The sequence below is a fragment of the Neolamprologus brichardi genome, chromosome 7, assembly GCF_056152115.1.
Source record: "Neolamprologus brichardi isolate AB-2024 chromosome 7, ASM5615211v1, whole genome shotgun sequence".
NCBI classification, from domain to species: Eukaryota; Metazoa; Chordata; class Actinopteri; order Cichliformes; family Cichlidae; genus Neolamprologus; species Neolamprologus brichardi.
The window spans coordinates 63,548,059-63,574,642 of record NC_142110.1 but is presented as its reverse complement, the minus strand read 5'-3'; the positions used below and the strand labels follow the sequence as shown (position 1 = coordinate 63,574,642).

General features: G+C 39.6%; 1 protein-coding gene across 1 annotated transcript in view; it reads left to right on the top strand.

Annotated features, from left to right (window-relative positions):
• Positions 1-26,584, top strand: part of syt9b (synaptotagmin IXb) — a 56,864-nt gene that overhangs the window by 25,828 nt on the left and 4,452 nt on the right. Inside the window, exons 2-7 of the mRNA XM_087844094.1 lie at positions 996-1,171; positions 3,201-3,418; positions 4,332-4,872; positions 20,562-20,682; positions 20,809-20,980; positions 21,079-21,208. Coding sequence (XP_087700220.1) covers positions 996-1,171; positions 3,201-3,418; positions 4,332-4,872; positions 20,562-20,682; positions 20,809-20,980; positions 21,079-21,208 — 1,358 coding nt within the window. The remainder of the gene's footprint in view (positions 1-995; positions 1,172-3,200; positions 3,419-4,331; positions 4,873-20,561; positions 20,683-20,808; positions 20,981-21,078; positions 21,209-26,584) is intronic.

The following is a 26,584-nucleotide window of genomic DNA, read 5'->3' as shown; positions in this document are numbered from 1 at the left end:
AAGTGACCAGTTAGCATAGATGTGTACAAGTCATGTAATGTGATATAAGAGATGATAATACACTTATGCTTATACTTATGTATACAGTTGTTTGCCTGTATACATTTTCTGCAGCCTCCGTTGGCTCTCAGTGGCACTCCCGCTAGTTTATGTAAGCTGTATTTTCTTAAAGCATCTTTTATTTATTACAGCTTCAAAGGCAGCTGGGCTTTATTTGAAGCAAGCTTTTGTTATTATTAGTATGTGATTAGTGTATGCAGTGTATGTATCCTCCACTAGACAAACTCTCGTTTTTCAGCATTATGCTGTTAACACTAATTCAACAGTTCGGTGTCCATTTCAAATTAAAAGCCCTCTTATGTTTCTGTGCATTCAACAGAGCAGGCAGTGTCTGGCCACAACACATTCCTGCACATGTTTTCCTGACTGTATTATTTGCAATTATTTATACATTGGTTTGTTCACCTGCAAAATATCCATCCATTGCTCACCTATAATTATGTGTGTTGCACTGAAAGTGTCAGTTGTTAGATTTGTGCTTTTTGATTTTAAAAAAAAGAAAAGAATGAGTGACATCTTTCCACATTTTCTTCTATCTATTCAGTCTTTAAAACATCATAATAAGAGGAAAGATTATATGACTGTTGAAAAAGAATTATAATTAATAATAATTATTTATTAGAATTAGGTAATAATTTAAATGGGTCATCTCTCCCTGATCATTTTTTCCCTTTCAAGATTGTTTAGAATATTTTGATGTGGCCTTTTAGCACCTTATCAACATGGTAATGCATCTCTGTCTAATTGCTGAGATTTTTGGATAGTTCATTAAACATATTCTTTTCTTTTCTTTTCTTCTTTAACTTTGCATTCTTAATAAACACAGTCTGTCCTCCGTAGGGAGCTTGGTTTATCTGTGCCAGCATTTTTCACAGGCAAAGCTGCGTTCACCGTTCGCTGAGCATCTCCGCCTCCTTTTTCTCTTCCATCTCTAGATGTATCGGTGAGCCTGTTGTCTCTGCTGGTGACCACCTGCGGTCTGGCTCTCTTCAGCGTCTCCCTCTTTGTCTCATGGAAGCTGTGCTGGGTGCCACTAAGTGGTCGTTTCCTCCCAGATGTCCTCAAGGGGGCACACTTCTTGGGAGGAGACCAACAACCTGTCCTCACAGAGGTAAGGAGAAAGAGCAGGGTTAATTACTTGTATGAGCAACATTTAGTTTTAATGGGAATATCATGTAAACAGAAAGGAGCAGTAAAAATCTTTTTTTTAAAGAATACTTTTCTTTGAATTTGCCAGTATTGAATTTCACAGTACAGATGCAGATAGGAAACCAGGGGTCACAAGAGGATATCACATGCAACCAAAGTCATATTCGGCCAAAATCCAACCCGGTTGTTACAAAGATATGTTGTGCATCTTCAACAACCAGATACTCCAAAAATCTCCAGTGAAAATTGTATTTCACTTTGTCTTAATGCTGCTTTTTTGTATGTAATCAGTCTACTTGCACTGCAAGATTACTCCTAAAATAATACGGCCTTTATAGAATATAATTTGTATAAAACTCTTATACAACACCGTTTAATACTTGATATTGTGCTGTAATGATGTTGTTAGATAGCCACTGCCAAATTAGAATTAAAATCTATTTTAAAGGTCATACTACAACCTCATACTGCAATATTTCTCTCAAGCCCAAAGAGCTGCTCAGCTAATCGGTACACGATGATAACCTGAACTGAAATGCTGCTGATTGCAAGCAGGTGTCATCTATACCATCAGTGTCGCTGCTGCAGCTCTGCTACTGCCAGCCTGGTCTTTCTACATTGAGTTTACCTTTGACAATTATAGTCACAGTTGTGCCACTGTAACAAACGGGGACACTAAAGCGGTCGCACCAGAATGTCGTGCTAAAAAAAGAAAGATTCTTTAAAATACAAGGGGGAGCAAGCGAGTCAGGGTGAGAATGCAGATACCCAAGGTAATGTATAAAACGGTTCAGGACTACAGCTATCTTCTTATATATTCTAGATACTAAAAATGTAATGAAAAGCATAAATTATGCTATTGCTATGATATAGATATGACTATAAAAAGTGGTTTGTGGTCCACTTTTGCTGACAAATGTGTCACATCCAATCTCTACAAAACAAACAACTCACATGAGACTAACCTGTTAGCATTGGTGCTAACAAAGAAGCACACGGGTACAAGAAGCAGTGTCTCTGAGAGTCTACTCTTTTGAAAGTTTTGTTGGGCTTGTTGAAGCTGTTGGGACTGAGCAGTGTAACCATATCATTTTTCTTGGTCAGTAGAGTTTTTTCACTTAAAATAATTCCAGCTCTACTCAACCTTTACATGACTAAAGATCTAATCACCCAGAGTGATCCAAAATGTCCTGTTCTCTATTAGATGGCCTTAAAGAGAGAACTTAGTAACATAGTTTTGCATCTGTTTCAAGCAGTAGTGCTATTTGAACTATAATTATACACACAAACAGGAAACCTTTTTATAATATGTATTTTCTATTTGACTGGGGTTTTCTACTTGGCATTGTACTGGTGCGAGTACACTGCCACCACTGCTTTCAAATTGTGTACAAATTTCATCCTGAGTATTTGTTGTCTGAGCTATGTTAGCGCAAAGGGAAGCTAAAACAACTGTTAGCTTAATCAATCAGAGCTACAGTCAAAAGATTTGCTTCTTTTTTGGTGGTTGTCTGCCAACTTTACAGCGATGATAAGATCCCAAAAACTTAGGAAAGACTTACTGGACTGTCCTTGACCTATTTTTTTTATTTCATCTAATGCTAAGCTAACAACCTTGCAGGTATCAATCTCTTTATTTGATTGTTGCCATGCACTTATTTTTTTTTTACTTATTTTCCAAGAAAGGCAGTCTTTAGAGCTTCATATTATAACATTTTTAACCGTGATTAGTGGCAGTCGCGCTACAGGAATAAATCTACAACAGAACACATCATGCTTCAAAAAAGTACATGTCTTTTAATTTTTTTTTATCTTAAAATAAGAAAAAGGATAATGAGTCAAGTATTTAAAGAGCTGGAAGCATTTCAGGTTTAAGGCACTTATGTTTAAAAATACAACCAAGAAATTAATTTAACAGTCCAATTAAGCATTCCCACATTATATATATTTAATAGCATGCAGTAATGCAGACACTGATGTGTGCTGTGCAGGTGGACGGGGAGGAAAGGGAATACAGTGAAGATGGCTGTGTGAAGGAGCCTTCGGGGCCCCCTTCGGGTGTGCCTGTCCCGGAGTCGGCCTTGAAGATAAGCCACACATCACCTGACATCCCACTGGAGACGCAAACTAAGGTGGAGAAAAACCATGCTCACACTCTGGCCAGGGACAGGGTTCAGAGACAGATTACTGAACCTACCTCTTCTGTACGGTAAGTAGTTCTTAAAACTGTTGTCCAGTATTTAGTGTTGCCGACAGGTTAAATACAGATGACAGACACAGTTCAGAGATTCTTAATTAGGAAAGTGACAGTATACATCAGGGATGTGTGCTACAAAGCAAGTTCGGGATATCCAGGATATCTTTTTCACTTACCCTGTTGGTTCTTTCACACCAAATGTTAACTTCCAATGTGACATCATTCATTCAACTAATGCCAGGTGAAACTTCACATCAGCTGTGATTACACTACGACATCCTTAGCATAGAAATAAAGGTGCTCTTAATATTTATTGATGCGTATCCGGGAACAACAGACTGTATATAGTTTGTCAGAACTACAGGACCTATTACTGTCAGGGAAACGATATCTTTGGACTCTATAACAGTGGTTCTTAACCTGGGTTCGATCGAACCCTAGGGGTTCGGTGAGTCGGTCTCAGGGGTTCGGCAGAGCCTCCGCTGTGACATGCACGGCTCATTTTGTGCACCAGTAAAAAACATATCTATGTCTTGAATTTGAAAAAAATCACATTTTATTTTTCAGTAAAGAGGGGTTCAGTGAATGCGCATATGAAACTGGTGGGGTTCGGTACCTCCAACAAGGTTAAGAACCACTGCTCTATAAGGAACGGTGACAATATTTAGTTTTTTATATTTTGCTCTCATATCTCAAAAATAACTCCCTCCAGAACATTTTAAAAGTTATCAAGGAAAATGTGTACCAATCTTGTAACACTGAAAAACAGGGTTAAACCTTAAGTTAGCCTGTTAAGCCCAAAATCCTACTTTGTAGTACAGGCCTCAGCTGCTAGAGAACAGAGTAGATGCAAAGATTTAAGAATACATTTGCTGAATAATTTGAATTGCCTTATATACCTTCCAATTACACCACTTTGTTACAGGCACAACTCCTTCCGTCGTCAAATGAACTTATCCAATCCCGACTTCAACCCTGCTCAGTTCCAGCGCCAGGAGTCTTTGTCTGGTTTGGGTCGGATCAAACCAGAACTTTACAAGCAGCGCTCGATAGATGCAGAAGATGGCCATAGAACCTCTAACTGTGGGCGCCTTCACTTTATCCTTAAGTTTGACTTTGACCTGGAGCAGCTGATCGTGAAGATCCACAAGGCCCAGGACCTTCCTGCCAAGGACTTCTCAGGGACCTCTGATCCTTACGTCAAAATCTACCTGCTGCCCGACCGCAAAACCAAGCACCAGACCAAGGTGCACCGGAAGACACTCAACCCGATTTTTGATGAAGTGTTCCTCTTTCCTGTGGCGTACGCAGATCTGTCGAATCGTAAGCTACACTTCAGTATTTACGACTTTGACAGGTTCTCTCGCCATGATTTGATCGGCCAAGTGGTGGTGGACAACTTCTTGGATCTTTCCGACTTTCCCCGGGAGACAAAACTATGCCGGAACATACAATATGTAACCTCGGTGAGAACTAGCTTCTTTACATTCTTTGACTGTCCATTTTACTCTCTCTTCTCTTTGTCATATTAAGGTCACATTTATTACATTTACTAAACCTTTTATTATTTATTGTCAGTACCATGATACTTGATGGCGAGACCGACACTATCTGTAGCTCCCAAAATCCCTTGTCCTTTTTTCAGTCTGTGACAAATCTGCTCAAACAATCAAAAAGAGCAAGAACTCCTGTAAAACCCTGTTATAACAGCAGAGGGAAGGAGATAAGTCATCTGACTTGTATCTCATTTCCCCTCCAAGTGGAAGTCATCTGCGGTTTCAAGAGGCAAAGACATAAAAATATACTTAGACACAGTTAATGTTTAATGAAACCAGTAGGGAACACTTGGGGGTAGTGACCCAGATCTGCACATAAGATTAGGGTTGGTTTGACAGAGATACAGCGACACTGTCTATATTACATTATTCACTGGAATAAATCTACAGCATTGGTACACAGAGTAACTCAGTTAGGAAGTTAGATCGTCCTATCAGGGAATTTGTTATATCTTCCCTCCTTGTTGAACAAGAGTTACAGTATGGGATAGATATTTTTGTTGTTGTTGTTGTTGTTTATGGGCAAATAGTGTCAGATCACACTGATTATGAGCAAATGTAATCTGTTTATGGAATCGTAATGGGCGGACTAGGATTAAAAGACCGTTCTGCATATTTAGTCATTTGTAAGTGAAGCATTGCTTCATTGTGTACGGAGGTTTAGAGGTTAAGCCTTACACTAATCATTGAACAGAAATCATAGCATTTATTCCTCAAAACATACTCGAAACAAACTAGTGTATAATCAGATTTTTAGGCTGGTGAGATATGCAAATAGATTTAGCAGAGTAAAAACTCCAAATGAGAAACTTCGTGTTTCATTTAAAGCTGGTATCAGGCTTTAGGTTCATATTCATCTTATTCACGCTGCTGTAATTAGGCCATTTGAACAAAGAGATGCTTAAGTCAGGTAGTGAGTCAAGGACAAAGGTGGAATAATTAATTTCGTTTTGAGCCTGTAAACAATTTACAGAATAAAAAATAGGCCAAGGCTCTTGGTTATGGATGCAGTGGATGTTTTCTGTGCGTTGTCTTTGTACTGCAAAAGTAATGACATATCCATTAGTCGTACAGAAATAGTTTGTGTTTAGCACAATAAAACACGCAACCAACATGGCGGTGATGCTATACACCTGCAAAACATAATCAGTTGTCATTGTAAGCTTGCTTGCATGACGATGTTTGCATTTAGCTCAGTTAGCAACGCCTCACTGTTACCATACAAGTGGAGAGGTTGTTGTGCGCCAAGTTGAATAGATGCACTCAGGCAGGTAAACGATAGCTGTAGCTTCTGGGTGTGAAAAGTGCTTTAAACCCCCCCTTATTAACTATTCATAAACTGTTTACTGTGAAATTTCTGTAATAAAGTGCCTTGATATTAGTTGTTGAGGTAACTTGCTGATGCATTTGTAGCCAAACCATTTATTTTTTCCCTTACCTCTTGCTGCAGCCCTTTGCTCTGAAACCAAAGACATGATAGTGTGAGTTACATTTTTCAGTTTAGTAGATTTTGCTCTGATTGCAATTCCAATTCAATTCAATTCAATTCAATTCAATTCAATTCTATTTTATTTATATAGCGCCAAATCACAACAAAAGTCGCCTCAAGGCGCTTCATAGATACAGAGAAAAACCCATCAATCATATGACCCCCTATGAGCAGCACTTTGGCGACAGTGGGAAGGAAAAACTCCCTTTTAACAGGAAGAAACCTCCGGCAGAACCAGGCTCAGGGAGGGGCGGGGCCATCTGCTGCGACCGGTTGGGGTGAGAGAAGGAAGACAGGATAAAAGACATGCTGTGGAAGAGAGACAGAGGTTAATAACAGATATGATTCAATACAGAGAGGTCTATTAACACATAGTGAGTGAGAAAGGTGACTGGAAAGGAAAAACTCAATGCATCATGGAAATCCCCCGGCAGCCTACATCTATTGCAGCATAACTAAGGGAGGATTCAGGGTCACCTGGTCCAGCCCTAACTATATGCTTTAGCAAAAAGGAAAGTTTTAAGCCTAATCTTAAAAGTAGAGATAGTGTCTGTCTCCTGAATCCAAACTGGAAGCTGGTTCCACAGAAGAGGGGCCTGAAAACTGAAGGCTCTCCCTCCCATTCTACTTTTAAATACTCTAGGATTTCCAGAACCAAAGTGTCCACCAAACAGAACATGTCCTTTTGTCCTATTATGCAACTCCTGTATCAACTGAGCATTCAGCGCAATTGTGATTTTTCTTTGTTGTTTCTGTTCCCTTGTCTAATAACTGCTGCAAGCAGCATTTTTACATGCAAATGATTAATTAAGAGTGTTTACATAGCTGAAGATGGTAGTGTGTATTAGACGTGTGTACCTGCTTTTATCTGTGATTCTGTTTATAAAAGAGGCCCATACGTTTGCACGTCTTTAGAAAAGCATCTGACAAATACAGTGCATATGAACATGTGTGCCAAAGTGTCTGGAGTGTGACCACCACTCAGCCTAATTTTGAGGCTTTGAAACTTACAAGGCCAACGCAGCTGCTCCTCATCAACTAATTAAGTTCAAAGCGAGAAAATGATCGTTAGCTGGGCCAGCGTTAAACCAGTTCTGACCTGTTTGTGCCTCGTTAACTACAGTGATGCGAAGACGCAGTGGGACAACACTCCCACCTCATAAACACACACATACTAATCTCATTGGTTCACAAATATTGTTTCAACACTGCGCAGACTCAACAGCATTGCCAACTAAATAAGGTCAGTGTAATTGGGTCAGGCCCTCCTCTGAGACGTTCAATATGTGATGTATAGCCATCCTGTCTTGTATGTCCAAGTCATAAGGCGTCCACTTTCTAGATATAATGCCTTTTTAACCATCCACCTTAACACCATAGATACAAATGGACACTGACAGACATCTCCAACTCTGCATAGTTTACCTTTAGCAACTCAGGGATATTTTCGTTTTAAGCAAGAGGATATACAGTATCATTCAAGATGTCAAACTCAATCATACGTGAGCTTTAGTTATAATGAAACAGTGCCATTAATACAGGTTCTATTTGACTGAATCACCTGTGTTTCAAGCTGCAAGGCTGAATTAGAAGTCACTTTCTATTTTTTGAATTGGTGAATAGATTTTTTGAACAAGACCAACTTTGGCAGATGGATTGTTTGTATTGGTGAAGCTGTATGTGGTCGTTATTAGGTTGAGTTTGGTTATCACTGAAGTATATTTTTAACTTGTGTCACATCAAGTCAAGAATAGACCAGAAAGAGCCCTGTATGAAAAAGATCACACTCAACACACGTAAAACAACGGACATGTCAGCCTCTAGAAAATGAATGAAATCAACTGGTCAATAGATACATTTAAACACAAATCGCGATCGTGGCTCAAGAGTTGGGAGTTCGCCTTGTAATCAGAAGGTTGCTGGTTCGAGCCCCGGCTTGGACAGTCTCGGTCGTTGTGTCCTTGGGCAAGACACTTCACCCGTTGCCTACTGGTGGTGGTTAGAGGTTAGAGGGCCCGGTGGCGCCAGTGTCCGGCAGCCTCGCCTCTGTCAGTGCGCCCCAGGGTGGCTGTGGCTACAATGTAGCTTGCCATCACCAGTGTGTGAATGGGTGGATGACTGGATATGTAAAACGCTTTGGGGTCCTTAGGGACTAGTAAAGCGCTATTCAAATACAGGTCATTTACAAAGGCCTCCATCACATAGTTTATATTGTGTCCACTGACTCAACTCTCTGAGAGCCACTGTCGTCACAGTGATATACAAGTGGGTGAACAGAGACGGTAAAACTATCTCACTCTTGCTTATCACTAGGAAATCATAGTTATACACTATTCTATCAATTTACAGTGGAAACCGCATTTTCTATTTTTTTAATGTCAGAAGAACAGGAAGAGAGCGAGATCATGCTGAGTTGCATGCTGAACATTTTGTAAATGTTTTCAAAGTATTTTCTCCATATATCTTAATATGACCCAATCTGACTTTTAGCTGGTTAAATTTCACAGGATTAAAAAGGAGTTTTTGTAAAGTTGCTCGGCAGGTCTTTTATTTTTATTTTGCTGCATTAAAATCAATTTTGTCCTGTTTTCTGTAAAAAAATAAATAAATTATGACGTTGACGGCTTGACTGATTTTAGGAGTGGAAGTCTGTTGTGTATTGTACAGCAAGTAACGTTAATCCAAACTGTAACTTGAGTCTCTCTAGCCTTCAGATTAGGCGTCCATAAACGAGGTTACACGTGTAACTGTGCTTCTCTGTTTCCAGAAAGCAGTCAAACCCCAGAAATGTGTTAAAACAATCCCATGTTTTTATATGCATGCACAAAATACATAGATAATGATTGTTCTCTCTCATTTTTACAGAGAATCAGTCTGATTACTCAGATTTGTGTCTGCACAGCTATGTGAACGTCTCAGGAGTTTAGGTCTATGAGGGAGGTCTAAAGAAAAATATGAAGTTTCTATTACCTCTTTCACTATCCCCAGCAGAACTAGGTTACCTCCCTTGAGGTTACAGATTGGGACCCCGTGTTGATCCTCTCACAGTGTCTGTGCATTAATCATGGCTCTTGGCAGTGAATGAACCCCTAGCCATTGCAGGCCATATGCACTGGATTCTAATGCATACATGTTTCTGAGTTGCATGCTTATAGACATCAGAGCCATCTTGTTGGTTATGTATATAAGGTTAGGCATAAGAGCAAATTCTCAAGAGCTTGAACCTGTTACTCTAGCATGTTGATTTTTAATTAAAATTAACATATTTTTAGAGTTTTATAGCCCCAAGCAAGTAACAGAAAGATGTTTTGTGAATTTGTGTCAGAGTTATAACACTTGTTATGTTGTTGTTGTTGCTGTTAATGTAATTAATTACTGGAGCAGCTTTTGAAATCCTACTCTGGAATGCTTTGCTGGCACAGGAAGGAATGCAGCTTCACTTTGTCTTCTATTTTTCAGTAGCACTGCAAAGGACTTCAGTCATATTAAAAAAAAGATAGTATACATACAGGGATTTTAGTGATGATGAATTAGGAAAAGGTTAAAATGGCCAGATTATATATCAAGACGCATACTTTTGGGTGAAAAGGAAGTTCTGCATAACATTTGCCTAAAACTAAAAGCTTACTGACTGAACTGCTTCAGTTATTTTGGGAGTTTTGTCTTTACTCATCTCTTTTCACTTTCTATGTGTTTACATACCACTCTGCATTTAATCATAAGTTATTATTTATCTCTGGCTCCCACCATCACCCTGAACTCAGATGGCCCCGCCCCTCCCTGAGCCTAGTTCTGCCGTAGGTTTCTTCCTGTTAAAAGGAAGTTTTTTCTTCCCACTGTTGCCACATGCTCTTATGATTGTTGGGGTTTTCTCTATATTATTGTTGGGTCTTTACCTTACAGTACAAAGCGCCTTGAGTTTGATTATTTTCATTTGGCACTATATAAATAAAATTGAATTGAACTGACTGAAAGAAAAGTTATTATTCGCTGAATGAAATGACCTACAAAGAACAAAATAGAGTAAATATCATTAAATATGATTTAAAGAACAATCTTGCTAATAGCATTACCTTAGCTTGTCTTAATGTTTAAGGCTTCAGCTACACTATGGTAAATGGACTGATTTTTATATGGCGCTTTTCTCCTCTCCCAAAGTACTCAAAGCGCTCTATACAACATGCCACATTCACTTTCTTCTAAACTTTGAGTGCTTCCTAACTTCATACACATTCATACTCCGATGGACGCACCGGAGAACAACGTGGGGTTTGTATCTTGCCCAAGGATACTTGGCATGCAGACTGGAGGAACCAGGGATTGAACTGATCAGTAGGTGACCTGCTCTACCTCCTGAGCTACAGCCACCCCACTATTACCTTTACATTTAAATTTAATTTTGTTAGTTACATAATATTTTGAAAATTCATGTTGTCCAGCTAAACTATACTAATGGAAACATAAACTCGGGGAGTTTGTATCCTCTGCTGCTTCTCTTCAATGTGGGGTCCCACAAGGTTCAGTTTTAGGCCCGCTTCTTTTCTCTCTATATCTCCTACCCCTTGGGTCTATTTTCAGGAAACATGGGATTTCTTTCCACTGCTATGCCGATGACTCCCAGATTTATTTCCCACTTAAAAAGATAAATGGCTTCTCAGTAGACCCGCTGCTCAGATGCCTTGATGAAATAAGGGCCTGGATGGCTTTGAACTTTTTACATTTTAATGAACAGAAAACAGAAGTGATGGTTTTTGGTGGCGCTTCTGAGGCCACTATTATAGATCTTGGTTCGCTGGCACAGTATGTTAAACCAGTCATCACTAATCTGGGAGTTAAAATAGAGGCAAATCTTAAACTTGAAAGCCAGGTCAGAGCTGTTGTAAGATCTAGCTTTTTTCATTTGAGGGAATTAGCCAAAATAAAGCCTATCTTATCGAAACAGCATTTTCAGACAGTAATCCATGCCTTTGTTACTTCTAGGCTGGATTATTGTAACTCACTTTATTTTGGGGTTAGTGATGCGTCCATTAGGCGCCTGCAGGTTGTGCAAAATGCTGCAGCACGTCTTTTAACTGGAACAAAAAAGTCTGAGCACATTACCCCAATTTTAATTTCACTCCACTGGCTACCTGTACATTTTAGGATTGTTTTTAAAATTCTCTTATTTGCTTTTAAATCTCTTAATGGCCTGCCCCCCCCCACCTCTCGGAGCTACTACAACCATATACACCTGCCCGTTCCCTTAGGTCCGCCAATCAGCAGCTCCTTAAGGTACCGAAAACTAAGTAAAAATTTAAAGGTGATCGTGCTTTTGCTGTAGTTGCTCCAAAGTTGTGGAATGATCTACCCTTGCATGTTAGGCAGGCCTCTTCTCTTTCTGAATTTAAAAGTCTTCTTAAAACATATTTATTCGCTGAAGCCTTTGGCATTGATTAGAGGGGTTGACTCAATTTGTTTTAACATGTTTCAATTTATTTTATTTTTTTAGTTATTTATTTTATCTTATCTTATCTCATTTTAATTTTCTTTACTTATGCTATTAGCATGTACAGCACTTTGTGAACTCTGGTTTTATGTTAAAGTGCTTTATAAATAAAGGTGGTATGGTATGGTATAAACTGGAACGAAGAGCTAAGACTCGAGTTCCTAAAGAAGAAGAAAATCTGATATAAATAATAAATAACTAAGAACAAAACCAAAAGATAAAAAAAAAAATTTAAAGCCCAAGAAAACTCAAGATTCTGGGTTGGGGACTCAAAACCTTGACAAGCCCTTTCTATATGTTATCTGTGTTTTCTCCCTTGAGCTATGCAGCTTCCTTGAATTATTTGCTTTCCAGCAGATGACTTTTTGCCACATAGACGTCTCTGTCCTCTTTCTTCTTAGATTTTTGGGGACAGCAAGGACAATAAAGAGCTCAGAGCCACTATAACCTGCAGCATCTGCAGGGCCAGTCAATACTATTGACTGCAATCTGCTTGGCCTGTAATTAGGACAATGATGAATGGGGTCAGCATGTACATTCAAAGTGTGAGTGTGTGTGTGTGTTGTTAATTCAATAAAGGAGCTCTCCATTTCCCGACAAGGTCCTTTATCCATAATAATGGCATTTTTCCTGATTCATTATAAGATTTCTACGTTTCTTAAGTCTTTCTGTAAAGGTATATGCTTTATACGTACATGTACAATGTATTTATATTGAGACAATAAGAGTATGAAATGCCCCCCAAACTGTTCAGTAGCTTGTTATACAAAGCAAACAACTACTGGTAAATTCTACTTCATGTTCATGCATGCACTCAAAACGTGTACTTGCTAAAAGCGCTGAGAGTGTATGTGATTGACCTGAAAGGTATGTATCTACTCTATAAAACAGTCTTGGACATCCTCACCTGGTTTAATGTTCAAACCCTTTCCATGCAGGTAAAATATAGGCTTGCTTGTCCTGTTCAGACAACAATGAAGGTCATAGGAAACAAATAATATCCCATTCGGTGTGTGTATGTATATATATAATAGCAGTCTTTCCTCAGAGGAGCAGATAGGATATTGGCATTCCAAGTCCTCTATTCTCAGCAGATGTTTTTACCCTCTAAAATATCCTGTTGAAGAGGGTAAAAAGCTAAATCGCCAAAGTTGTAACGTAGTGGCTATAAAAGGTAATATGTACTTTCTAGTACTAACATCTCAGAGGTAATTGGACAATTGACTCACAAGTCATTAGGCTGAAGAAGCAAAACCTTTCAGAGAGAGCAAAAAAAGTTAGGAATGGGCAAATCAGTCTGTTAATGTTAGATTGACTAGAGTAAACATACATTTTATGCACAGCGTGCCAGAGGAAGAAATGTTCAGATCTATGGATGCATCTCTGCTGGAACCCATGTGACAGAGCAACTTTTCCTTTATAAGTTGCAATGGATTTAGTTTGCTTCTTTACAGATAAAAGTCTTACACTAGTCTTACTCGACTGGAAGTTATGAAGGATCCTTTTGCCTAACCTGATTCTGCCAGGGTGTATTTATCTATGCAGCTGAAGTTCAGCCTAGTCAGTGATTTATTTATTTCCACCATGTTCATCCAGGCAGATATATTGTACTTCTGACTGGCCCTCATGTAACAGGATCTCCAGTGTTTAAGGGAGTCAAGTGCTCTGATGCTTACTTTTTGGTCCTTGTAGTTTTCATTTCTTTTACTATTCAAACTGAAAAGGTGAAAAAGAAAAGAAAAATCTTGAAAATTTGATTGTAATCATAAATAACACTGCAGTGCATATAGTACACAGAGAATTTGTCACAATCAGATTGTGGCAGTTTACAAATTTTTATTCCATTTTATATTGATATAGTCTATGTTACGTTATAATAATAGTTGTGGAGCCACAAGTTTGCCTCTCTTTCGTCCACTTTTGTCTTTATGCAACGTTACTCGGCCTCGCCTCTCCTTCACTGAACACAACTCCCCCTCCCTCCCCCATCGCTTCACCTGCAGGCAGCGACAAGATGGACACGGCAAATCTCCGTTAACAAGTTACTGCGCATCGCCCCGTGCGTGGGGCTGGACAGCGTCAACGTGTTAACGAGCTAACCACGCTAACGAGCTAACCACGCTAACCACGCTAACCACGCTAACGCCATGTAGGGCCTAAAATCCTTTTTTTTTTCATGTACATCTACGCTGTATGTTAATAAGTGCCCGTGTGACATCTGGGACACAGCTTTGACTAAGAACTCTCTTTTTGTTCTTACCTTGTGGCTTTAAAAAAAATATCGAGATATATATCTTATATCGCCATCCAGCTAAAAAATATTGAGATATGAATTTTGGGTCATATCGCCCAGCCCTAGTAGGAATAACAGACTCGGGTACTCCACTGCAGGAACAGGAACGGGGAACAGGTGTGATCACTGAAGCGAAGGTAACCCAGCCCACAAAAAGGAAAACAATTTCTTGAGACCATGAGTTTTGGGCAGGAAACAAAGGGGTTTGTTACCCTAAAGAGGTCTTGATAGGAGAGCTTCCAGTAACTGCAGAGGTGGAAGTGTTACAAGCATATTTAATCCAAGTTAGATAGTTAATACAGGAGGTAGGATTTGAAGAAACGAGACAACGTAATCCAGCTTCTAACTCCTGATCTGGTCTCTTAGTTTGGCTGCTTGATTGGAGATGGAACCCTGAAGACAAGCTAATAACACTAGGTCTAAATGCCCCACAACAAGTCTTCCCTACTTAGGAGATTAATTGAAGGCCCCTATCTGATACTTTATCAACAGAAATGGCAGAACACATGCTGGACAAGTAGTTGAGCAGTCTCTGTGGTCAAACGGGGCTTGGGTAATGCTATAAAAGGAGCAGCTTTAGAAAATCCATTGATAAGGGTGAGCATTATATAGTTGCCTTCAGAGGAGGGCAGACCAGTAACAAGATCCAGAGCTATGTCTGACAGAGAGTGACTAGGAACTGGCAGGGATAGCAATTGACCAGAGAAAAGTGGTTAATAGCTTTGTGGTATTTCAAGTTTCTGAATAAATTGACTGTCTAACAAGCTTTGTTTAGCTCCAGAGTCAATTACAGCTTGGAAAGTCACAGAATCCTGAATAAAACAGAAGGATGCTGGCAACAACATTTTAGAAACAGTTTTAAATTGGGTGCTTTCCACCAACATCCCCACTTCTCCTGGGAGGCATTTTCTTTTGACCTCCTTGGGCTAATGAAATGGCCAGGTTGGCCACAGTAGATGCAGATTTTAGCCTTGATCCTTTTCTGCAATTCTTGCAAAGTTAGTTTAAGCACGGCTGAGCTGCACTGACTCCTCAGAATGATCCTGTAGAGAGCCCGTAGCACTGACACCGGAAGTGGAAGTTAGAGAGGATCGGGTGGTTGGAACCATGGACAGCGGATAACTGGAATTTAAGGTTTATCTCCAGAACCTGCTTCTGCTGGTGATAGTTAACTTTTATGGTTAATGAGATTAAAGGATCCAAACTGGCAGGGTCTCCTTGAGAAGATAGCTCATACCTGATAGAACATATACTCTCGTTTCAGCATCCAAAACTCAACCGAAATTGCTGCACACTTTTACTTACTTGACATAAATTTTAAACCCTCCTTGCTGCCTCTTCCTCTTGAAAAGGATGGTCAAAAACCATCCTGAATCCTCCACAAATCATTCATAAATGAAGGACTCAACAGGGTTAATGTTTGGGTAAAATTCTGCCCACTGGAGAGCCCTACCTCTATAAGCAAACCCATTAAGTGGTGCATTTAAAAGGGATCATTTGTAAAGGAGCAAGATGTTTAGCTAAACAACAGTAACCATTGCAACAGAAACCATCCACAACAACCCAAATGACGTCCAAAGGGCTCAGGAGATGGAACAGATGGAGAGCAGGACCAGGGGTTCAGCTTCAACCATCTGAGGCATGCCTGTGGGTTCAGTGGAGCAAGGCTGTGTCAGCTCATGATTTGAATTGCACTGTTCATTTCATTTATTTCGCCATTTCTTTTTGTTCTTTTGAGCCATTGGTGGATTACTTGTAGCCACTCAGCTGACAAGCTCTGAATCTGCTCATGTTGGCAAACCAACAACACGACATACAGCTGCACGCATGGCGAAATCGTTCTGTCATAATGAATTGGAAAAAAGACTCAAAAGGAGGACTCTTACGTCAGTTTACAGATCATTATTACAGCAACAATACCAAATAATTAATCAAAGTAACCGAATTGGGTAAGTGCTGCTCTATAGGAATGGGTCAAAGTTTCCTGTCAGAGAGGGAAACAGGAGTTAGCTGAGATCCACGTGAGTATGAAGTACTTGGTTATCTTTAGCAGCTGACAGCAGGGGAGTATACAGGCAGCCAATGGAGTCCAGAGGGAAAGAGAAGGAAATGAATAAGCAGAAGAGAGCAGGCAGGCAAGTGAGCAAAGCAAATCTTCCTCCAAACAGAAGGTGACTGGCTGGAGTTAAGCAGGTAAGTGTGGCAGAGATAAACTAGAGATCTTTCAAGCTGGGGAAGATGGAGGACTCTGTCTTCAGCTGTTGTTCTTCAAACTGGGATGGAGATAAAAGAGCATGGTCTCAGACTGAACACACACAAGGAAAACTGGGTTTACAGCAGAGGGCCCGATCACCACCATAGGCAATAATGATCTGGCAAGAAATATGAGCACCACCTGGTCCTTAAATATGGCATAGCTTGAGTTTGACCGCTAAAGAGCCCACAGGTCAGGCCATCCAAAGAACCTGACCCATTACTACACCTGAGAGTAGTAATTGAGTAAGGAGATAAAGGGAGAGAAGAAAGAGAACTGGGGAAACTGAAAACCTCCCATTACAGAGCACAATAACCTTAACGCAATGATTTATTGACATATCTATATATATGTATATAGGAAGCGAAGACCCAAAGAACAAAGAACTCTCTCTCTCTATATATATATATATAGTCAGTAAAATATATAGTAGAAGAAGCATGGATGAAAGCTTTGTTTAAAGCTGTGGAGATCTAATGAGACAGTAAAACTGTAATCAGTTTGCCATGGATACAGTGATTGTTAAAAAAAAGAAGAATGGAGTTTTTCACAGTCTAAGTGGCATTTGTGATGGAAGAAAAAAATTACTCTCAATCTACAAATGGAAGGGAAATTTCTGAGTACAAATTGCAGCTGCTTGCAGTCAGATTCAGTTTATAGAAGTACAAAATACAATTATGTCAATAAAGCATGTGAAATGGGTAGGCCGTATAAAGTTGGGTAAAAACAAAATCTTTGTCAAGTCAGTTCACGTTTGTAAAATTATTTAAATACATATATGGCTGAGCAATGAGAACTTTCAGGTCCTAAATATTAGGATAGCATTTCTGGGCACCCACTTTATTTTAGATGAATAATTTAACAACAAATCTGCTTAATAAAGTAAAAGAGCAATACGTTTCTTGTCTAATGGAAGGAATAACTCTATTGCCTTGGAGTGCAATTGTTCAGTACTTCTGTGATGCTCTGCAGTATCAGGCAGCCAAATAGTACGGTCTACTACCACAACAACAACAACTGACAGGGACTCTTATTGTCACAGCACAAAATTATTGTTTAAAGTTGTTTAACATTCCACTATGTGCTGTTTTGGTGGCTGTAACTCAGGTGGTAGAGCAGGTCACCTACTAACTGGACGGTCCAGTTAAGATGGTCCCAGTCTGCTCTAGTCTGCATGCCAAGTACAAGACGCTGCAAGATGCTAACCCCATGTAGCTCTCCGACGCATCGATCGGAGTGTGGATGTTAGTTAGGAAGCACCCAGAAACAGTAGAAAAAAAGTGCTGTGTCAATGTGCAAGTTGTGTAAAGTGCTCAAGATAGAGTAGAAAAGCACTATATAAGAACCAGTCTATGTACCATGTGTCATAAAAGATATATTTAAGACGTGTTTTTTTCACAGTGACATGTTAGCATGCAAGCACAGCAAGAAGGTCCTGAGTTTAATTTCCATGTTTATGTGGTTTCCAAAAGTTGATTCTGTTCATCTGGACGTAGCGTTTTCTGGGAGAAACGTTTTGTCACTCATCCAAGTGACTTCTTCAGTCTCAGCTGACTGCAGGTTTCCCCAACCTTATAAACAGTACATTTGCATAATGACTGAAACCAGCCCATTGTGAGGTCAGGAATTCAGGAAGGTCAGGAATTCCCAGTTAATTATGATTAAGGAACTGACCTCACAGCCCATTGTTCCTTCAGTGGGCTGGTTTCAGTCATTATGCAAATGTACTGTTTATAAGATTTGGGGAAACCTGCAGTCAGCTGAGACTGAAGAAGTCACTTGGATGAGTGACGAAACGTTTCTCCCAGAAAACGCTACGTCCAGATGAACAGAATCAACTTTTGGAGATTTATTTTCTTGGATGATTGAGAATGCATCAAGAAATGTTTGTGTGGGTTCACCCCGAGTACTCTGGCTTCCTCCCACAGTCCAAAGACATGCAGTTAATGAGGATAGGTTAATTGGAAGCACTAAACTACCCATAGGTGTGAATGTGAGCGTGAATGGTTGTCTTTGTCTATGTGTTGGCCCTGCGACAGACTGGCGACCTGTCCAGGGTGTACCCTGCCTCTCGCCCTAAGACATCTAGGATAGGCTCCAGCAACCCTGAGAAGCAGAAGCAAATGGATGGATGGTTCTTTGCTTCTCATTACCAGTAGAAAAAGTTGCTTTTTGGTGCAGCACATAAGGAAAGTGCTTCATATGCTTTTTTATGTCTAAAAATATCAAACAGAGTGGTTTATTTCATCATATCAGAATGTTAAACATGACACTTTAAAGACAGGCTACAAGTGGAAGGACGAAGCAGAATGATGAACGAGAGGAGAGTGATCAAGTTAGACTGCTGCGTGATTATGAAAGACACAGCTAGAGAGAGGCTCATAGATAAAGCCTGGCTGCTCCTGAGGGAGAGCAGGTGTTAGTGTTATAATTGGAGAAGATGGACCGTCCATATGCTCTCTCTGCTTTATTGGAGCGCTTTAAAGCACCACTCTAATTTCATTGGCCCAGCGCAAGTGACCATAATCTCAACCGCAGGCTTGATTTGAGTGCTCATAAGAGTAGTGACTGACATCCTATAGTCTGAAAACTTTAGTATGTGTGTATGTGTGTGTGTATGCGTGAAATAGGAGAAGGAAATCACATTATCCTGTAGTGAGCTGAAGGGCTAGTTCATCTACCTTCCCCGCACACGCTTACCTTTATGTGAGTGTCAGAGTGTGCATTCCTGTGCTTGTGCCCCAATTTGCGTGTTAAACCTCGAAGGCTGCATAAGCTGCATATCATTAATGCCCGAGGCTCACAGCTACACCAATAACGCGGTGCTGGAGGTAGATTTCGCCTCAGCAACACGTGTGATGAATCAACTCATCGCCCACTGAGAATGTCACAGGTCCTGGACGACGCATGTGCGCGCGTGTGTGTCAGTGCGCTTGCAGGCATGCATATGCTGTCATCTATGATGAATTAACTCATTTTGTTCAATTTGATTTTCAGTGATTTTCAGCTGAAGACTCTGAGCAGTTGCTTCTTAATGGGCATTTCTGCTGCTCTCATAATCAGACTCCAAATCGTCTTGAACAGCATGCGATGGAGCACTTACTAATTTCCAAGTGAAACAATGGTGTTCCACTGTCTCTGCTACATATTTGACAAGTCTTTCTAGCAGACTGGTTTCTCCTGACGAATCTTAAATGCATTATCGCTAGCATCCTCTGTATTAATCAGTCTTAACCTGCTTTGCTACCCTATCCATTGAAACTTGTATTTTTAGTTCTTATTTTAAAAACTGCAAAAAAAACAAACACCTTTTCGTAAATATATCACTTAATTTCTAAGGTTTCCTAACATGAAGCTAACTACCAGCCAGATATGTGAGAGGAGGCTTAAAAATAGAAATCAGAGTTTCCCTGTGATAAATCTTGTCAGTGCTTGTACCTCGTAAACGCGCTGCTCACTGTCACACCATCACACGTTATTTTCAGATGTGTTAATTGGGAAAAGAGTCTGGCATATGCATGAATGTGAATAAGAAGCAGAAGCAGTGACGTTTTTATAATCTTAGTAGTAGCTCAAACTTGATTGTAGATTCCACACATTTTAGCACAGACCGATTAAGAAATGCAACAATTATTCCAAATCAGTGTGCACATGGGCGCTGGGATACAGTAATGCTGTAGGTGATTAGTGATTAATGATGAATCATCCAGACATGATTCAGAAAGGCTTCCGCGTTTCAGCCACGATCCATATGTGAAGTTCCTTTGGTGTTACATGTTGGATCCGCTTTGACTGTGCTGCTCATTATAAACCCTTAACCAAAGCTGCTTTTATCCATGATCGGTTTCCTGAAATAGATGTCTCTTAGTTTTCGTTTGGTTCCTATTCTTTCATGTTTGTTCTAACAGCAGTTGTGCTTTTCGTTACCCATATAGTATAATTTTATCACCAAACCTCTTAACTGCCAATATACAGATCCCTGTGTGTTCCATCTGTGACTGTAGTGTTGAATCTAAAAAGTTCATTAAAGTTGATGATGTGCAGTGCTAATATAGGAACACAATATATTTGTTTGTAGGACAATGTGGACCTTGGAGAGCTGATGTTCTCACTGTGCTATCTCCCAACGGCTGGCAGGCTTACCATCACAATTATCAAAGCCAGAAACCTCAAAGCCATGGACATCACTGGAGCCTCAGGTGGGTGCCGATCAACAGTACAGTGTGTCCAATAAGAGGTGGTGTAGGAAGATGAGGTATGCATGCATTAGTGTGTGTATATCTGTTTAATTATTTCTTCAGTCTTAACACCTTTTCTCTTCTCAGATCCATATGTGAAAGTGTCTCTGATGTGTGATGGTCGAAGGCTAAAGAAGAGAAAGACGTCGACTAAGCGTAACACTCTGAATCCAGTGTACAATGAGGCCATTGTGTTTGATGTTCCTCCTGAGAGCATTGACCAGATCAGCCTGCTAATAGCTGTCATGGACTATGATCGGTGAGTTACCTCTGTACATTTAGCACTCTCACGTGACATGCCGGCACATTTTAGAACATTTTAGAGTCTCTGTGGGTGCTGTTTTTTCTGTCCTCCAGGGTTGGGCATAATGAAGTGATCGGGGTATGCAGGGTAGGCAGTGAGGCCGAGAGTCTTGGGCGAGACCACTGGAGTGAGATGCTGACGTACCCACGGAAGCCAATCGCACACTGGCACCCGCTCGTAGAGGTATGGTCTGCTTTGTGTACTAGGTGTTTTAAATTGAAGATACACTTGATAAAAGTCTTGTAAAATAAAGCAAAATTGTAATGACATCTCTTAACATAGCACTAGACATAATTTAAAAACCACAAAGTCCTTAATGAGGTGGTGGATGAAAGGTTGAACAACCATAAGTCATTTTTCAGTTGGTCCTGAGGGGAGTAGAAAGGTGTCCATCAAATTTTATGACCATCAATCGAATTCTTTATCATAAATGGTTACAATGTAGAGACATCTAACTGTTAAAAGAAAATGTCAAGGCTCAGTGTGGCTCAATCTACAATAATTTAGATATACAATGACAGCTATGTATAGGAGAGAAGGCACTGGACTGTTTGAACCAGATTGATGTTTCACAATCATGTGGAGTGAGAGGTTCCCTAAAAAGTGGAGGTGAAGTGTGCTGTTTTAAGAGCAACGGCCATGTGCAGAGTAACTGCAGCAGGATGAGGCACACCATGGGTATGGGGTATGGTGTTGAGGCAAAAGTATAGAGAAGGTCAGCCGTTGCACTGTTTTTGTGGATCTACAGAAAGCATATGATAAGATGCCGAGAGAGGAAATGTGATACTGCTTTAAGAAGTCGGGAGTTGCATAGAAGTACTGCATGTGAGGGTGGTGCACGACAGCAGGACAGTGGTGAGGTGTGCGGTAGGAGTGACAGTTGTTTTTTTGAAACAAAAAAGTGAAGATAAACTGAGGAGAGGTTGTGAAGGTAGCGTAGTTAAAATACCCGGGGTCAGCCATTCAATAAAACAGATAATGTGCAAGAGAGATGAAGTAAAGAAAGCAGGCAGGTTGGAGTTGGTGAAGATGAGTGTTATCTCCACCAACTCCAACAGATTTGTGAGAAAAGGATAAGAGCCAGATTGAAAGGGAAGGTTTGTATGATGGAAGTGAGCCCGAGATGGTTTGGGCAAGTGCAGAGGAGGGATAGCAGATATATTGCTCAAGCGCTGTTGAAGATGGACCTACCAGGCATTTGGAAAGAGGTAAACCACAGAGAAGATTCATGGATGTGACAAATGTGGACATAAAAATAAGAATGCTAAGGACAGTGTGAGATGGAGGTAAATGATCTGTTATGGCAACCACTAAAGAAAGCAGCCAGAAGAAGGTTTATACTGTATAATGAGAAACACACATATAAAGATTTCCCCCATACTTCTGATGCAAGATATAAAAGTTAAGTAGTCACCACCATCATTAAGATCTATCCTCTGGGTACCAATCATTTCTGAACCAAAGAAATGGATAGTCTATATCTGATATGCATTCAGATATTTTACTGAAGAGAGTTTTATGTATTTAGGGATTAAAAGTGAGGGAATCAGCAGAGTCAAAAGGATTCATACTCTGGTCCAGAATTTAATATTTAGCTTCTGGATGAATTGACATCAAACAAATGCCATTTGAGCAGGAAAGCTGTGGATCAACAAGCAAGCTTTTGCCATAGAAAACAATCAATTTAGCATATCAATATTAAGGCTTCTAAGTGGCCATTCACTACTAATGTCTCTATTAGCTTTGATTTCAAATATGGCATGACTGCTCATCTCTGACTCACCATAATATACTGCCCATAAAAGATGGTTTGTACACTCTATCTGGCAAGCAGTAGCAATGGAGGGGTTGGAATGGCCTGTATTTGGTAAATGGCCTGTATTTGCATAGCGCTTTACTTAGTCCCTAAGGACCCCAAAGCGCTTTACACTACATTCACCCATTCACACACACATTCACACACTGGTGATGGCAAGCTACATTGTAGCCACAGCTGCCCTGGGGCGCACTGACAGAGGCGAGGCTGCCGGACACTGGCGCCACCGGGCCCTCTGACCACCACCAGTAGGGTTGGAAAGCTAAGCTATCAGCTAGTATTTGCTAGCTTGGTTAACAAGATCCATAAACTTTGTGAACATATCACACAGACAGTCAAGTGCTAGCATTTTTAGTACAAATGACATGAAGTGACATAATTTGCAGAAAATTTTCATTCAGAAGGCAACAAAAAGACATTGTGCTCGATATGTTTATGCTTAGTACACAGCCTGTCTTGGCACTATGAATTGCATATAAAATATAGACATATATTTTATGAAATTATATTAAAACCCATTGGTTTGTGAATGCCCATTAAAAACCATATAGTACAGCATTTTCGTCATTGCCTTCCTGGTGTAGATCTGACTGAAACTGTACACATATTGGGATTATATCCTAATATATTATTGTGGCAATGTCTTTTATACCATCTATGAAACTAGCTAAATTGATGTCACAAAGTAAAATAGCCAAGGGAAATTTCCTACAAACTTATAAAACTAGAAGTCTTTTTGTAACCACAGGGTTTGTAACCATAGATTATGTCTGGCAGACACCAGGCTCTAAACATGTTTATGTTTGCTACAAAGTTTTAGCAGCCAGCCTCAAGTGGCTAATTTGGATGTTCTGCCCCTCCATCCCTTTATAGTCACTCTGATCTGATCATGTAAAGGCAATGCTTAAGCCAGATATACTTGTGTAATGCTCAAGTAACCATATATACAGAGATCCATTGAGTTACAGTAGTCTGAGGCAGTCCCAAACAACTGCTTTTAAATGCTTCTCTTACCTAAAAACAGTTCTGTGTCAGAATAGCGCACTATTAAAATAAAAAGAAAACTTATTTTAAATAAGCTTCACATTCCGTGTTAAATTTTTTGTATAGTTCATTGAAGATTTAGTGAATGAAAAAGAAATAAAACAAGTACTCCACAACCCCTGTGTATGCTCGACTTGTTTTGTTGGGATTGCCACAGCAGAGGCGCCTAGCTATCAGAGAAAGGGAGGGAGACATAGAGAGAGGTGGCTACATTCGGTGAGATGCTTCTATTTCTGAATTCCCAGCCCACACTCATTAAAAAAAAAACAGAGCAAGCTAAAACAGATGCTGGACTGATTCATGTGAATTCATGATGAGTTGTCAAAGCCAAACATTTTGGTATTCAGCTAAAGGGGGTCACAAGATAAAAACACCTCAAAATGGAAAGCTGTCCTGGCAAATGTAATGACTGGCATCAGCCATGGCGTGCATTAGCAACTGCCAGCTTCATGTGCCCTGTCACTTATTTGCACAATTTAAAGAAGGACTTTGACTGAAATTAGATAACTTTAGCACCTTATAGTGATTAGCAGCTAGCTAAAGGCTAACTTGCTAGCTATTGACACTGGATTTAGCTATCTGTGGATTTTTTTAACACAGGAAGTAGAATGGTCACTATGAAATCAGAAGCCTGGAAATTTACATGGTAACCAATAATAACCATTTCAAAGAATTAGAGTTTTTAATAACATTCATTTGTTACGTCATAGCCGTCTGACTTTTCCTACGATATTGTCAATTTAAACAGACTTTTATATGATACCTTTAATCATTTTGGTGTTTGATGCCAAGAGTATTAATATAAATTTTAAATGAAACAAAGATGTTTATAATAACTTAATATTTCCCTAGAAAGGGCCTCTGGATGATAAAATATCCTATTCACTAATATTATGTTTATTAACTGGTTGCTTACCTTACACATTTCAATGACTTTAAAACTATTGGTATATATACATTTTGAATTTTTACATAAATTATTTATTAGCATTAAAGAACAAAATGCACATCAATTTAGTGCTTGCCCCTTAATGAATTCCTATTATTTTCTTTTTCTCATTTATAATTCAAGATCATCAAACAAATTTTAATTTTAGACAAAGATGACCAACGCGAATACACAATGCAGTTTTTAAAACATGATTTCATTTGTTAAGCTGCCTGTCAAAGTGAAAGAGGCTAAACACATCTACATCTACTACATCATGCTTCAACAGACTACATGACAGTTATAGACCTGCAGCATATTTTGTTGTGGTTTATATACAATGCAAACAAATTGTCATAAAAAAAATAAACACAAGAATCTATTTTGGTAAGTACAAATACTTTTGATTTAGGACAGCTGGGCTCCTTATATTGTGTGGTAGTCTTATGCTTTAGTTTAACACTGTGTATTTTATGGAGGTGAGTTTTGAACTTTGTCAAGTACCAATAATATACGCTACTCATTCATGTCCCTTTAAAAAACATTGTTTTTAGTCTTATCTGCTATGTACACCGATTTCTTAGGATTCTCAGAATAAATCTCTAAATTCTTTTAGATTTATTCTTTTCTGTTACTCCTGAAAGGCTCAGCAGTGATTTTTTTAAGGTCAAAAAACATTTTTGTATCAACACTTTGTATTTGTGTTATTGTCAATTAAACGTAGGCTTCAGATGAGTAGAAATTCATTGCATTTTGTTTTTCTTGTCAATCATTTTTGAAGCTCTGATGCTTTAATTTTAGTTTTTCTATCTCATAATCTGCCTGTGAATGTTTTGCTGCCTCTAAGTTTGAGTGTGTATATTTTAAAATTATACAAAATTAAACTGCTTTTTATTCCAGCCTTTGAAAATAACATGCAGGTTGTTAAGTCTCTTTTTACACCCCAGTGTCAGTCCGCACTTCTCCAAGTTAACAGCTACGTGTTGTACTAAGAACCACATAAAGCCAAAAAGGAAGCCATCCTAAAATAAAGTAAATGAAGCACTAGCTGTCACGCTGTGTACTTTCAGTATTGGTGAGAGGTCAGTGACCCTGATATTTCCAACAGTGTTGAGGCCAGAGGAGCTCTTTCACTGTCTCTGAGGCCATTTGTGTAGCACTAACACACCCGTCCACACAAACAATGGGCTGTGTCAAACACTCACCAGTAGCATTTCTTGTCTAAGGCCATTAGCAGCAGCTCTGGACTAGAGCAGCAGAGTCTGAGATCTCATCTAATGGCTTATTTGTGTAGAGATCCGCACAGAAGACCTAAGGGAAACTGGCTCGGGGGATATTTCACATCCTTGCACACAGTTATACACACATATGTAGCTGAAGCCTATGTATAATATGTAAGCGATGAGTATTCACACATTCGCACAAAATTTATGTTTCAACAAATAAAACTAAACATATCTGACAAGTTGGCTTTCACACTCACACACATGCACACACACGTGGCTTTCACACACACAGACATGTGCATGCGTGTTTTTCTGACACACACAAACACTTGCTGGTTTCCTGTCCACTTTAGTTTACGGCTTTTCGAAAGTGTTGGACTGACCCGCTGACCACTGAGAGCATTAATAATTCAGCAGCTTGAGCTCTTCGGCCCAGACTGTAAACTCTCTCTCTCTCTCTCTCACACACACACACACACACACACACACACACACACACACACACACACACACACACACACAGAGTTCAGACGTTACTGAGTAGA